This window comes from Columba livia, chromosome 1 (assembly GCF_036013475.1).
Source record: "Columba livia isolate bColLiv1 breed racing homer chromosome 1, bColLiv1.pat.W.v2, whole genome shotgun sequence".
Taxonomy (NCBI): Eukaryota; Metazoa; Chordata; class Aves; order Columbiformes; family Columbidae; genus Columba; species Columba livia.
This window is the reverse complement of record NC_088602.1, coordinates 120,735,811-120,750,757: the sequence shown is the minus strand read 5'-3', so window position 1 is coordinate 120,750,757 and position 14,947 is coordinate 120,735,811. Positions and strand designations below refer to the sequence as shown.

Sequence of the window (14,947 nt, the reverse complement as noted above, 5' to 3'; positions counted from 1 at the left end):
ATGTATATGTGATATGGAGCAATATTAAATTCTGGACTTCCTCTTGCAGTGCTGTTTATCTTTAAAGGAAAGGACTTGTGTTCCATTTGAATGGTGCTGGTCTATTCTTAATCAGTGTTAAATGGCAGGGCCTTGGAAGGGCAGCATGTCATTCATTGCCTTTGGCATTAAGGTAAATCTTCTCTCATCTGGTAAAGAGCACTTCAGTGGCTGGTTTGTAAAGGTATAATAAGGACATTTACAGCATGTACTGTGACTGTAAGTCACACTGGAAATTTGTACTACTGGAAATATTTCTGTATGCTGATTTAGAAAGCTGGCAACTGTATAAACAAGGCTGACATCAGTGAAGTTAGCATCTGTTTATTTCAGAGGATAAAGTGAAGATCAATTAGTGAAAACTGACTTGCCGTGAAATATTCTAGGCAGGAAAGTGGGAATGAAAAGTAGAATGCTTTCAAGAAGACTTAATCTAATGAGCAAAAAATACACAGTTCTATCATCAAAAAGGAGAACCAAAACCCCATTCTGTTGCAGAGGAAGCAAAGGCTGTTAAACAAAAGAACGGTATTAATTATAAACAGGAAATAGATATCTGTTGGTAGACAATGAGTTGTGGAGTATAGAAAGTTGACTAAGTGGTATGCAAAATATTTTATTGTTGGTATTATATGGCCAATTATTTAATGAAGGAAAAAAAATGTCCTAGTAATTGTACAGTCTATTGCTAGAGTAGAATATTAAAATTTTTAATATTGTGCAATATTTCTTTTCTAAATTTACAATTCAAATTATCACATTCATGTATTACAAAAGGATGAAAACACAGTTTCAAAATCGTTAATAATCTGAAGGGAGAGGGTAAGGAAGTCTGAAAAAAAAAAGGTCGTAGGTAGGCGCTGGATAGAGACTCGAACTCTTGTGGGTTACTCTGAGCAGTATTTATTGTAGAAGATTCACAGGAACAGCAGCGTTGGGTCACCTCCTCAGAGAGTGACAATCATACAGCAGTATAACTAGTCATTATATAGGGTTCTAACAGGTATTATGCAACTAAGCAAAATCTATCACTGTCTATCACTGTCGATATCTATCACTGTCGACATCCTCAGGTTCCTTCCGTTCCAGTGGTCTGTGGGTTCCACTTCTTCTTTCTTGGCAAGTACCGAACGACAGGTCATCGGGTCGCAGGGCTGGCTTCTTTTGAAGTTCCACCTGTCTCATTTGTTATCCATAGTTCACCAGTCTAGCATAGAAATCAGCAACCCTAAGAATAGCATTTATCAATGTCTTAACTAAAGGTACAAAGCAAGCATAAGGTAACCACGCTCATGGTTCTGGGTAAGGACTGTACAGGGGACAAGCTGAGACTTTCAGCTTTAGCAGCACAGCTTATAACACTGATATAGGCCTAAAATCCTAATTTCCTATTTTCCTACAACAGTCCCCCATTTTCTCTTTAAAATTTCCCAATTTACTGATAACGATAATAAAGCTTCTGTTGATTCAAGAGATTACAGCAACAATTACAAAACATTGACATACATTGAATCAAAACAAAAATGATCACAAAGGCAATTACAATGACAATGACAATCATCAAAATCTTCTTCACTAACCTTCCGAGATCAGGAAACCAGGAAGTCATCCATTGCCACAGGTCTGCGACACCCCAGTTAGCGTCATCTCGTTGAATTTGCTGCGTAACATGACTAACTTTCCAGATTTTATCCACTTCAGTTATCAATTGCTTACTCTGATCGATATACATACAGCAACTGGAGTTTAGCATGGTACAGACGCCTCCTTGCGAAGCTAGCAAAATGTCTAAGGCCATTTGATTCTGTAAAACAATCTGAGATAGGTTACGCAATTCTTGAATTTCTGGTGTCACCCCTTGATACCAATGCATATAATTTCTGATCCGAGTAAAACTGTTTTGCAGATAGAGCAAGTACTGCGTTACTGCCTCGTCCCCTTCCAGGAGGGCAGTTTTGGCAGACATAAAGGTAAACGGAACTGCCAAAACTCGCCCGAACAAAACTTCAGCAGGGCTGAGTTTAGTAGTAGCATGAGGAGTTGTACGAAGATCCCATAAAACAAGCGGTAATGCTTCAGGCCATTTGAGACCTGTGTCTGCAGTGACTTTTGCCAAACGATCTTTAATAGTGCGATTCATCCGCTCTACCTGACCAGAAGATTGTGGATGGTAGGGCGTGTGAAAGGCAGCCTGTATATCAAGAGCAACATAAACTTGCATTAGAACAGCAGCAGTAAAGTGCGGTCCCCTATCAGAATCAATAATTTCAGGGATACCGTACCTCGGAATGATATCACGAAGCAGGGTCTTAACCACAATTTTCGAATCGTTCTTGCGAGTAGGAAAGGCTTCCACCCAGTGCGAAAGTTGATCAACAATAACAAGAATGTACTTATATCCCATAGAAGGGGGGAGTTCTGCGAAATCAATTTGCAGTTTCTGGAAAGGAAAGTAAGCAGGCGGCCGCTTGCCAGGGACTGTTGTGACCTTTGTGACCCCATATTTCTTGCAAAGAGTACAAGAGTCAGTCAGGCGTTTTGCAGCACTGTAAACTCCAGGCGCTGCCCACAACTGTTGGATTTTAGAAGCTACAGCTTCAGGTCCCCCATGAGTACGATCGTGAATCCAGCGAGTTAGAGGAAGGACATACCTCATAGGCAATAAGGGTTTATCACCTAGTTTCCAGATGCCGTCCTGTTGCGTTGCTTCCCAGCGTTTCCATTTGTTGAGCTCTTCTTCATCCAGTTCATCATAAAGGGCAGGACCAACGGGAAAAGGAAGAAGGGTAGCAATCACAGTCGTAGCAGGAGATGCATCGTGGACTGCTGCCGCTCTCGCCGCGGAGTCGGCCAAGGCGTTGCCATGAGCGAAAGAATCAAGGCGTTTAGTATGAGCAGGAATGTAAATAACAGCAATTTCTCGTGGTTCCTGGATAGCGAGCAGCAAATCATGAATTAATTGTCCATGAGCAATAGTACGACCGGCGGAGGTCATCAAAGTCTACTAACTTGGTCACAGGAATCCTGCAAGAATTGGCTGAGTTGCTCTCTGGTTCACTAGTGTGTATTAAAAGGCTGTCTCAGATACTAAGGAAATTCACATTTACTAGAGAAGTGGTAATATTGTGCTTGTGGTTAAAATGGTTGAGAGATCCAACTCAGGAGATAAGTTAACTTGATATTGAGTATAGATGAATAATTGACTCAGAGGACAAAATCTAGCTAAATAACTATACCAGCCAGTATAATTTCAGTACAAAGTGGTTCCTAGAGGAGAAGGAAGATGAGCAGTGACAAAGAGTAGGGCAATGTGGTAGGCATCACCATGGTTGTATGTGTTGATAAGACAGGCACTTAAATACTCTCTCCGGGTACAGGTTTCCTGTTTTTTAAGTGCTGGCGAAGCTGTAGAGCAAGTAGAGATGTAAAGAATTCTACCTCTTCTGGATTTTGGGGTTTTTAGTTTGGTTTTATTGACAAGATGACTGTATCTGATTCACCTTTCTGTGTATAGGTACCTTCACTGTGTAGGATCAAAATGGCTCTTTAGTCCAGAGGACACTGACATAACCTGAACCGTGGATGAAAACAAACTTCTGATCATTGAGTGAAAACTGAGCAGTGCAGGAATGTCAGAGGAGAAAACGGCAGGAGATCCTCTCTTATTTTATGTGATCAGTCAAGACTGATGTGGCAAATCAGGACTTAATAGGCATCTAGATGCCTTACCACTTCACCCTAGCTTCAGCCCCACAGGGCCAGGGATTTCCATAATTTCTCAGTCATATCTGCAAGTTATATTTGTATTTTCTAGAACATCTCAAATGGCACCAGACATCTATGCCAAGCCACTTGAATTGCTCTGTAGGTGTTTTTCTACAAGATGTCATTAAGCCAGCTGTGATGGTTTGACTAAACACAATGGTAGTTGGATGAAACACAAGAACTTGTGGTATACAAAAGATAAATTGGATTAATCAGATGTTTTATTTTGCCTTTGAGCTTTGTGATTTTATTTGTAAAGTCATACCAAAATTAAAATTTTTACTACTTGTGATTTTTATTTTTATTTTTTAAGATTTAAGGAGGATGGGCCAGTCCAATATATGCAGCATAAAGAAGCTTTGCTGGAGGCTTTAGAGAATTTGGGATGGCCAATTTCCTATGAAGATGTAATATTGTTAGAAGATGAGATACTGGCAGCATTCACATATATTCAACAAGCCTCTGATCTTCAGGAAGCTGTCAAAAAGGAAACTGAGAAAAGCTCGGAATCACATGTAAGCAACAATAAAAAGGTAATAAATATTAGAGATATTCCTCTTCAGTATTTGCTTCTGGAATAATTTTGGTTTGTGGTAATAGCTGATAAATTAGGTGTCTAGCATGAACATGATTTTATTATAAAAATGGATAGGGGAAAGAAGGTAGTTAAAGAGAGAGCAAGCTTTCAATGACTTCTTGGACGTGCTGGGGAAGCTGAAGTTCTGGAGCTGAGAGAGCCATACAAATTGAGCCTCTTAGAAACAAATCTGGGCAAAGTATCTTTACCTCCTCTGCAATGACAGCAGAGATACATATGAAAAAAAGAGAAAAAAGAGATATATAAGCAGCAATTTTAAGATAAGATTTGTGTTTGGGTTAATATTGATAACCAGGACTAGAAGGTCTTGTAATGTTGGAGTAATTAACTGTAATCTTCCGTGGTGTCTTTCTTCTAAGAGAAAAGATTAAGAGAAGGGGTGGTATTCAGCTCCGTATTTGAACACTGAAATTTATCTGTCCATAAATGGCAGGCATATGAGAACTGGTGGCTAATCTCACAGTACTGTGAGCAGAGCCCTAGATGACAGTCAGTGATGTCTGGAAAGTTGTTTAGATCATTCTAAAGGCTTCAGCTGGTATTGGTGAGCTAGAGTGCTCTCTCCAGTCCGTTAATATATTAGTGGAAAGTAGTCTAGCTACTCAAACTGTAATTGAAGTTTGAGATTTTTGGTTGAGAGAGATATATATGTCCCTAAGATGAACCTCATATTTTACCTGGAATGCTGTCAGAAATTTAATGAAATGCCTGTGGAAATACATGAAGCAAGAAGTATGAAAATAAGACTAGAAAGTTATTTTAGGCTGCCCTACTGGAAGAGAGAATACACTTTTTCATTTAAGCTTTTCTTGTGGCGTGTATGTTCAGAAAACATGTCTTAGGTTACAATGTTTTATTCTCCTATAATCATTTTTATAATTTCAGAACATTCTTGAAAATGAATTTATTCTACCTTAATAGGGTTATCTTCAAGTTATGAATATGAATTCTCAGGGAAATGAAGAACACACTCACAAGTTTTAAAAAGCAATTTAATCTTGAAAATGAAATGAAAATATTTCTGTATACACTGTTTAAAATTCGAAGTACTTACCTCTGAGAAAAAAAAAACAAACCCAAGATTTATTTGGTTTCAAGTTGTTTCACCTAATAGGTTCATCGAAGAGTACTTCACTGGGAATTTTGCTGCCTCTGCAGAACTGCTGTCTAGGTGCAGTTATACATAATAGTATGAAAATAAACTCTCTAGAAAATTAATAAGAAAGAAAATCTCTCAGACTTTTAAGTTCGAATAGAAGATAATTAAAAACAAATAGAGAATTCATCATAAAGCTCATCTGTTAATATATTCCTTCTCTTTTTTTCATTGTTTTATATCACCAAGTGAGAGAAGCAACTCTGATTGAACTTGAAGGTGTGCTTGGCCTAGTTGCAGTGAATGCTGAGGAAAGTCCTGTGCTTTGTATCATGTAGGAAACATAACAAAACGATTATAATAGTTCTATTTTTGCCCTGACATATGCATGTATACATATACAAACACCAGTTTGGAGGGCTGAGCTAAGTGAAACTCAAATAAGCGGAGTACAAGCCTACTCTGTGAGTTCTCAGCAACGAATGGAAATGTGCAATTGGAATTCACAATTGTAAATTATGCCAAGTATCCATATACTCTACCTAGCAGAGGTATCCATATACCAAGTATGCCAAGTATCCATATGCCAAGTATCCATATACTCTGCCTATGAATGTGTCAGTATTCTTTAAAAAGGCAGTATTTTGTTTTATTTGATGTTCTTTAACTGAGATATACCTCTTTTTTCATCAAGATCAACAATAGTTTTCATTATGAGCAATATGACTTTACATACCATGACATAAGATATTAAAAATATTTGTGTTGAGTAGAATACAATATGATAACACAGGCCATGTATGAAAATTATTATTATGGGCAGGATCACATTCATTTTTCTGTAATCTTGGGGAACATGCTCCACTAATAATGTACATTTGAAAACATTTTAATGTCTTCAAAAAATGTATGATCTTGATTCATTTTGCATTAGACTGAAAATAATACATTGCTCATAGAGCTACTTTGATTATTGATTTATCTCTGCCATATAATGTCCCAATATGAGAGCAGCAGAAACTTGTTCATGTTTCATTTGTTGACTGCAATTTTACTGTTGCCTTGAAACAACCAATGTGTGCTCTCAGACTTGACGTGATTAACATTGTGCAATCACTTATCCTGAGTCACCCTGCTTTAGGAGTCTAATCAGAGCACCATCCTTGGTAATTGCTAATCTGCAACTGAAAGGCTTTAAGAGTGAGAGGCAGAAATGCAGATGTAATTAGAGTTCTGTTTATGTGGCGGAAAGAATAGTGAAAAAACTCAGAAAAAATCTGAGTAGCTTTTTAGAAATGCTGCCGGAGGTTTTTCCAATTGTGATTTCTGTCTACAAAATGGGAATAAAAAAATAAACTGCTAGTTGAAATACATTACAGCAAGGAAATAGCCGACATAGCACTGAATGAAAATTGTCATTGTGAGATGGTAGAAAAATTACAGTTATCCTGGAGGTCTACTCAACAAAGCAGATTTCTAAATTTCCTGCTAATTTTTTTACTAAACTCAAAATAATCCCCCTTAGTTTTTAGCTTTTAAGGGCTCCTAATTACCTTCACAAGTTCTTAAAAGAATTAGTAATCCTTTTTGGATGTCCTTGCTACGGGAGCTTTCTGTTTAAGCCTACAACTGAATTAATAGTCTGGTTATCCTCCCTCTGTGCTCTGACCTCTGGGAGCTGTGTTGAGGCTGCTGTGTTTGCACATACCTGTGAAAGGTGGGGTACACCAGAGCCTTTTTGGAGGAGGATGAAGTAGAAATCCATCTGCACAGGGCCGTAAGGTGTCTGAAGATCTCTAGTGATGCAAGAAGTAAATGCTTTGGGAAATGGGCAAACGCATTTAGTTACTATCAGGCAAAATATAAACCACTGAACACTGATGATGGCAGGGCTAATTATAGGTGGTATTTTGCTCAGTTTACTCAGATCTTTTTGCTGTACAGACTAAAGCACTGGTTGACAAAAATCTTCCTCTTCAGGCTGGCACTCAGCTTTCATCTAAAGATAGTAAAAGGTATCATTTACTTTATTTTTTTCCTAATAAGTAACTGCTTTGACTTAAAATACTGTATCTGTTTTCTATTTTGGACTTGTCAGGCATAACAGTCAACCATCATTTCTTATTATGTATTTGTTTGTTTGTTTGTTTTCTCACTGAATTATAAAGCTGTTTACAATGTGATGTCACTTAGTAAAAGGACTTGTTCATGGTTTCCTACCCAATTCTTATTAGATTGGCTCAGGCCTACTAAGGTTGTAATGTTACTATTCTCCTACTATGACAGCTTCCAGTAAAGTTTGGTGCATTCTGTTAATGGCCATGACATCTTCATGTAAAGTATTTCTTTCCCTAAGGGTCACAATCTGGACTTTGAGAGTGATGGAGAAGATTTAATCTCATACTAAGTATTTCTGTTTCTGCATATGAATGGATTTCAGATTCTGCAGAGAAATGAAGCTGCATTGCTTGCTAAGGATTGACTCTCTTTAAGAATATATTTTTAGAAGTCCTGTGTTTTCTTTAGGATGAGCTTGAATGTTCAGGGCTTACACTTGTTTGTGATACTGTTGAATGGTCACCATGTAATAAAAATAACTTAAAAGGTTAATAAGCATAATGTGTGTTGTAAAGCATGATTATGTGGGTGGAAAGGGACCTCTAGTGGCTCATTGAATCTGTTCTTTCTGAAAAATGTATTCATATATGCAATTGATTTAACTATTCCTAATGAAATATTTATAGTTGAGACTTGATTCTTTACAGGAATGGAAATTCTAAATCTCCCTTGGTAGTTTCATCTATTTCCTGGTGTCCTAATTCTTACACTCGTCATTCTTCCTCACTGTTCAAGGATCACTAATTGCTGTTTGGTGATACCTTTTTTGCATTCATATGTTTCCTGAACAGCTTGGCATCCCTGTCTTTGTTTTTGGGTGTCTTTAGGGAGGCAAGGCAAAACAAGCATCCAAAATAGCACAACAACAACAAAAAGTTATAACTACCTGGAAATGTTTGGTCAAAATTTCCATTGTCGTCAGTGAAGTAACCAGTTGGGGAGTGTGTAGCTACAAAAAGATCAACTTTTTCATAAAACTGAACTGTGGTCTACACAGAACGGGCTTGTTGCCACTGACAGCCTGGGAAATGCCGTGGCTGCTCAGCTCTGGAGGTGTCAGGATTGTGAAAAGCCAGTTAGAGCAAAGACACATGGAGATCCATGGATAGTCTTCCTATCAGTTCTCACTTATAGTAGGAAAGTTCTCCTCACTACAAGAAAGACACTGAGGTGCTGGAGAGAGTTCAGAGAAGGGCAACAAAGCTGGTGAGGGGTCCGGAGCACAAGTCTGATGAGGAGCAGCTGAGGAAACTGGGGCTGTTCAGCCTGGAGAAAAGGAGGCTGAGGGGAGACCTTATCACTCTCTGCAACCACCTGAAAGGAGGTTGTAGCATGGAGGGGGTTGGTCTCTTCTCCCAAGTAACAAGTGATAGGTTGAGAGGAAATGGCCTCAAGTTGCACCATGAGAGGTTTACATTGGATTTTAGGAAAAACTTCTTCACAGAAGGGGCTGTCAGGCATTGCAACAGGCTGCCCAGGGAAGTGTTTGAGTCACCATCCCTGGAGGGGTTTAAAAGATGTGTAGATGAGGTTCTTAGGGACATGGTTTAGTGCCAGCGTTAGGTTAATGGTTGGACTCAGTGATCTTGGGGGTCTCTTCCAACCAAAATGATTCTGTGATTCTATGAAAGTGCAAAACCTAATCTCTTTGAAAGACAATTTTAAAATGCAGCAGGTATTGGTAGGGGTAAGCAAAGTCTCCTTCACCTCATGTTGTTTAATGCACTGCCTTCAACAGAATCAGAGCTACACAAGGGGGAATTCCCTGATGATCAAAGAGGGCTCTTTTGTAATAAAAGTACTGAAGAACAATAGTCCAGAAATGGATGCTATGATAGTGTCTGAGTCAATCGCACTGAACATCTAAAGGCTGTCTGAGAGGAAGGAGAGACAGATTTGAATTTAGAGCATATTTCTGAGCCACCTGACCTCTGCAGGGCTCAGCATCATCATTGTGGCTGCCTATTCAGTGTTTAGTACTTGGATTAATGGGGAATGCTGGAACTTGCCCAAGTTATTGGTCAAGCATTACAAATTAGTGGATAATAAATATTCAGCAGCAGCTGTCCCTTTGGAGCCTGAGGAATTAAGTAAACAGTTTACCCAAATACCTTTTTATGTCTGTGGATCTCTAAGTCTTTGCACTCAAATCAGCCTTTGTTAGGTTGTACTTCAAGCAGTCAGTTAAGCACTGTGAAGAGCCTCTGGTTTAGACTGAGTTTGAACAACAGAGCTGTTGATATAATTTATATTCTATAGAGGTAAAGAATAAACTAGAAAAATCCCACGTATCTCCCATTTAAAATATCTTTTTTTTTTTTTTCCTTTTTGATTGTGTGTATTTTGCTTATTTTTAGGACTTTATTTTAAGGATTGTTTGTGGTTTTTGTGTGGGAGTTGATTGGAAAAAACAGTTTGTGATAGTTATAGTGAAACTGAGAACAAATAATTTAGTCAAAATTGTTCCCATCTTTTCCATCATTATTGACTCTTAGGGAAAATTGAGTATAAAAATCAAATATATTTTTAGGAAGAAAATGTCATGAGACAAGGAAGCAGGTCATACACACCCTAGCAAGCAGGGGGTTTTAGGAGTCTGAGTTATGATTGTTTTTGAGAATAGCATGTAAATCTGTGGAAAAGTTTGAGATGTCAGATTGTGTGTTTTTATGACTCAAAGGAATTGTATAAGAGATGGATGCTTGCAAATTGTTTAGGAGACAGGTTAATAAACAGGTTAATAAACAGGTTAATAATTTTAAAAATGTATGGGGAAAATGATTTATTTAACTTTGCTTATAGTTTATATTTAGAAACATTATTGTGAGCATTATGGAGAAAATAATAGATATTTTCAAGAATTAATTTGCTGTTGCAGTAAATATAAAATATAGTGTTGTTCTTGAGGATTATTAAAATGTAATTATAGAAACACTGGGATTATGGACTTTTCACTATTAGAAATAAAATGTTTTTATACTATCAGTTTTCTTAATTGTCTCAGGAAAGCAAAATGTAAAGTGTTCTTTCACATTCTGACATATCCATATAATACCCTGATCCTCTCAAAGCTTTCTGTAAGAGAGACACCCTGAATGGGAAGAAATTCTTTCTACTAGAAAAAAAGGGATTCAGGAACTTGATCTACTTCAAAGGCGAATAACACTGAGACTCCATAAAATGTTAATGTGAGAGAGAAAAGGCTTTAAGGTAAAAGGATCTGGTGACTGTAAAGTCGTATACACAGAAGCTCGGAAAGCCCAACAGTATATTTTTATGTAGAGCCACATGTGGTGTGTGAACACTTTGCCTGTTTTCGCATACTGTGTTTCCCACAGCCCCCTGCTTCAGTTGTTGCGCAAGATCCATCGTGCTTTTTGCATTCGTAGAATCATAGACTCACAGAATCATTTTGGTTGGAAGAGACCCTTAAGATGATAGAGTTCAACCGTTAACCTAACACTGACACTAAACCATGTCCCTAAGAACCTCATCTATGTGTCTTTTAAACACCTCCATTGATGTTGACTCATCCACTTTCCTGGCAGCCTGTTCCTCATTCAGTTACCAGTTGCAGTCACCGATTTCAACTAGGAGTTGAGTCGGTCCACAGCCAGCCAGTCCCACTTGTATTTCTAGTCTCACCACCTGGTGCATGGTCCCCAACTACAATTCACCAGCCAGCTCAAGAGCTCTTGTGTGCCTGTGGGGCGTTACAGGAGCTGTAGTCTGTGAAGCTGCCCCGCAAAGAAGAGGATTAGTGTATGAAGAACCCAAACTAGCAGAGCGGAATGATGGGCAGTGGCAGCTCTGGTAAATGTGGTATAATATTTTGCTAAGCTGGAATGTTTTAAAGCTGCTCAAAATGTTAATTTTGAATTTATTGTTGGTAAATAAATTTTATTTTCCAGACACTTCAGGAATTTTTAAAAAACTTTTTGATTCTATATTTGAATTTTTAATCAGTCATTTCATACAGTGAGGTATAATTAATGAAAACAAGATTATTGTGAAGACTCACCTATCTGGACAAAATAAATTTGTATAGCACCTTCACTTATTCTGCAAAATCAGTTCATTTTTTCTAACCTCATTTTTGTATATGAATTGTACAACTTTGTAGCATTTTTTTCTAGCAAAATGGCAGCGAGAACCATAATTCATCAAGGTAAATTTTCTCCTGAACACTAGGTATTGTTACGACCATGTAAAAGAGGATTTTATAGTGAAAGCTGTTAGATTATGTTATCCATGAGTACTGCCTGTAACATCACTTTCTCTGTTTATAACTATTTTTAATGTTTAAAATAATTCCAGTTTAATGCGAACTATCTGTAGATGTCATAACATTACATTGCCTACATTTTTTATTAATTCCAAAGGCTAGATTGAGGCTGACTGGCTTAGCTGTTGTGGAAAGAATAATTGTATTGAATTACAGAGACTTGGAGAAGAGACTGTGAAGTCAAAATCTAAAAGAGGACAAAAAGTATTTGTGACTCACAAAAGCCAAAAGGTCATTGCAAGATCAGATGTCACAGGATTTTATTATCCAGGTATATGTTTTTGTCCACATTTTAAATATTTTTTAGCATTTCTTAATACTGATAAAATGTTAGTTTTGGAAATTATTACCTACTTCTGTCTTAATCAGATTTAATATTACATATGCATATTATTGAAAAAGTAATAAATATCTTGTGTGTGCCCATATATACACTTATAAAAAGACATACATTTTGTCGAGTTAGAAAGCAATGATACATTTATGTAAGAGGAGTATGGAAGGAAATCCTTTTAAGTAACTGAGTATCCGAGAGTATGAACCTTTCCCTCTTTGATGTCTCCTTCGCGTGTTTCTGATGAGCATTTGGCAAAAGCCGAGATTGTGTGTGTGTGTGTGTCTGTGTGTCTGTGTGTGTGTCTGTGTGTGTGTCTGTGTGTCTGTGTGTGTGTCTGTGTCTGTGTGTGTGTCTGTGTGTGTCTGTGTGTGTGTGTGTCTGTGTCTGTCTGTGTGTCTGTGTGTGTGTGTGTGTCTGTGTGTCTGTGTGTCTGTGTGTGCGTGTGTGTGTCTGTGTGTCTGTGTCCGTGTGTCTGTGTGTCTGTCCGTGTGTCTGTGTGTCTGTCTGTGTGTCTGTGTGTGTGTGTGTGTGTGTCTGTGTGTGTGTGTGTCTGTGTGTGTGTGTGTGTGTCTGTGTGTGTCTGTGTGTGTGTCTGTGTCTGTGTGTCTGTGTGTCTGTGTGTGTGTCTGTGTGTCTGTGTGTGTGTGTCTGTGTGTCTGTGTGTCTGTGTGTCTGTGTGTCTGTGTGTGTGTCTGTGTGTGTGTCTGTGTGTCTGTGTGTCTGTGTGTGTGTCTGTGTGTGTGTCTGTGTGTGTGTGTCTGTGTGTGTGTCTGTGTGTGTGTCTGTGTCTGTGTGTCTGTGTGTCTGTGTGTGTGTCTGTGTGTCTGTGTGTCTGTGTGTGTGTCTGTGTGTGTGTCTGTGTGTGTGTGTCTGTGTGTGTGTCTGTGTGTGTGTCTGTGTCTGTGTGTCTGTGTGTCTGTGTGTGTGTCTGTGTGTGTGTGTGTGCGTGTGTGTGTGTCTGTGTGTGTGTCTGTGTGTCTGTGTGGCTGTGTGTGTGTCTGTGTGTGTGTGTCTGTGTGTGTGTCTGTGTGTGTGTCTGTGTGTCTGTGTGTTCAAAGAATTCACTAAATGATTCTGCTTCTTTGTTGATTTTTGAGCCAGAATGATTAGTAGGTACAATTGTGTTCTGTTGTTTCATTAAAAAAAAAAAAAGCGTTTGTGAATGTGTGTTTTTATTTTTGTGTTACATTGACTTTTTTTTTTTTTTCAATTTACATATTTTTAGCTGTGGTAATAGTTTTATTTTGTCAGCAATCATCCACCCGATCTGCTTACAAATTTCAGATCTGGACTTGAAAATTATTCTTTGTTTTATTTTTATGGCATTATTAAGAATGGTTACTAAGACTGTGTTTTTTTAGGTACAGATTTCTCTATTGTCCTAGCACAGCTTCATGAAAATGAAGAATGTATAAGATAGACATGTTTGACCTCAGTGATGTGTGACAGCCGATAGGATTAAAAACAAAGAATCCTCAAAGGGCATTAAAAAAATCATTTGAATATTTTATTACGTTGTTTTTTAGGAACAGTGATAAAGAATATCAGTTCTACTTGCGCACTTGTTGACTTCAGCAATGGGGAAGCCTGGATTGTGCCTGTGAAGTTCGCTATACCTGTGGGGGGTGCTGTGCCATGCCCCCATCTGCAGGTGAAAAGTTGTATTTTTTAATGACAGCAAATATGCATTTTTAACTTTGTTCATTTGGTCACACATAGAATAATGGATAGCTTTTAAAAAGCTCTTTTAAATACATCTATTTATTTTAAAGAAGAGTTCTTAGTGCTAGTAATATCATGCTGTTTTCAACATGCTATTATTTATTTGTTTGAAACTTGTTTTTGTCGTAATCCTATTCCTTTGTTTGTTAGAATTCTATATTATCTTCTTTATAAAACATGATTATTTGCCCACCTATAGAAGAAAGGTGAGCTATTTACCAGCAGACTGATTGTTTCCTAGCACATAGATTACGAATCAAGGAAAGCCTTTTATACACAACGTGATGTACAGCAGGTCATAACCATTTGTTTTTCACAGCATATATTAAACCCAGCAGATAACCTTATACTAAGGCAAATAATAGTAATAATAATTAAAAAAAAATAGTCTATTTCTGTTTTTATTTAAAATTTATCAGCTGGCTATCTGTAATCACAGTTGTTTTTTTTCAGGTGATTCTTATTTTACACACCAAGGAGATGATGGATACAGAAATGATGCAGAATAGATACAGCTGCTTCAAATACAAGAAGCGTTTTTATAACTGCTTTGTTGCACTTAAAACTAGGGACATGCCTTTTTTTCTGTTTGAAATGAAAGCCAATCCTGATATGGAAGTTTCTGGTATTCTGTAAAGGGAACATCCAACTCTAGGGAACATCTGCAGAATTTGATAGAAAATTGTGACTTCTGCATTCATTTTAAAAATCATTTTATATAAGTCAGGTACATCTGGACTTCTCTAAAATTCCCAGTATTGGTTTAAAAGCTTATTAAAAACATACATTTGCACAAAATCCAAGGGAACATAGAGTTGTATGACTTTCCTTATTGAGTGTGACTTGCTAGTTGAGCCCTTATACATTTAGTGGGGCTCTGTCCTTTGTTTTCACTAGGTGTTCTCTCCCTGATTCAGTGGAAATTCTGAGTGATTCTTACATGCAACAACCAAGTTCTTTTCTTTCAAAGAAAAAATAATGCACGGG

General features: G+C 37.7%; 2 protein-coding genes across 10 annotated transcripts in view; one reads left to right on the top strand and one right to left on the bottom strand.

Annotated features, from left to right (window-relative positions):
* VWA3B (von Willebrand factor A domain containing 3B) overlaps window positions 1–14,947 on the top strand; it is a 68,377-nt gene that overhangs the window by 47,727 nt on the left and 5,703 nt on the right. For 5 of the 7 annotated variants that reach the window (XM_065075492.1, XM_065075466.1, XM_065075481.1 and 2 more), the window contains 3 exons: window positions 4,118–4,337; window positions 12,058–12,172; window positions 13,765–13,889. In XM_065075492.1, the coding sequence (XP_064931564.1) occupies window positions 4,118–4,337; window positions 12,058–12,172; window positions 13,765–13,889 (460 nt within the window). The other 2 variants (XM_065075472.1, XM_065075514.1) reach the window with 2 other exon arrangements.
* Window positions 945–3,049, bottom strand: LOC135580466 (uncharacterized). 3 transcript variants are annotated; one of them, XM_065075521.1, is made up of 2 exons: window positions 1,620–3,049; window positions 945–1,267 (listed from the first exon to the last, which is right to left on the bottom strand). In XM_065075521.1, exons 1-2 carry the CDS (start codon window positions 3,032–3,034, stop codon window positions 1,228–1,230), a joined length of 1,455 nt encoding a protein of 484 aa, XP_064931593.1. In that variant the 5' UTR covers window positions 3,035–3,049; the 3' UTR covers window positions 945–1,227. The 3 variants fall into 3 exon arrangements, with proteins under 3 accessions (XP_064931593.1, XP_064931600.1, XP_064931592.1); XM_065075528.1 differs by having other exon boundaries at window positions 946–1,246; XM_065075520.1 differs by having other exon boundaries at window positions 946–1,215.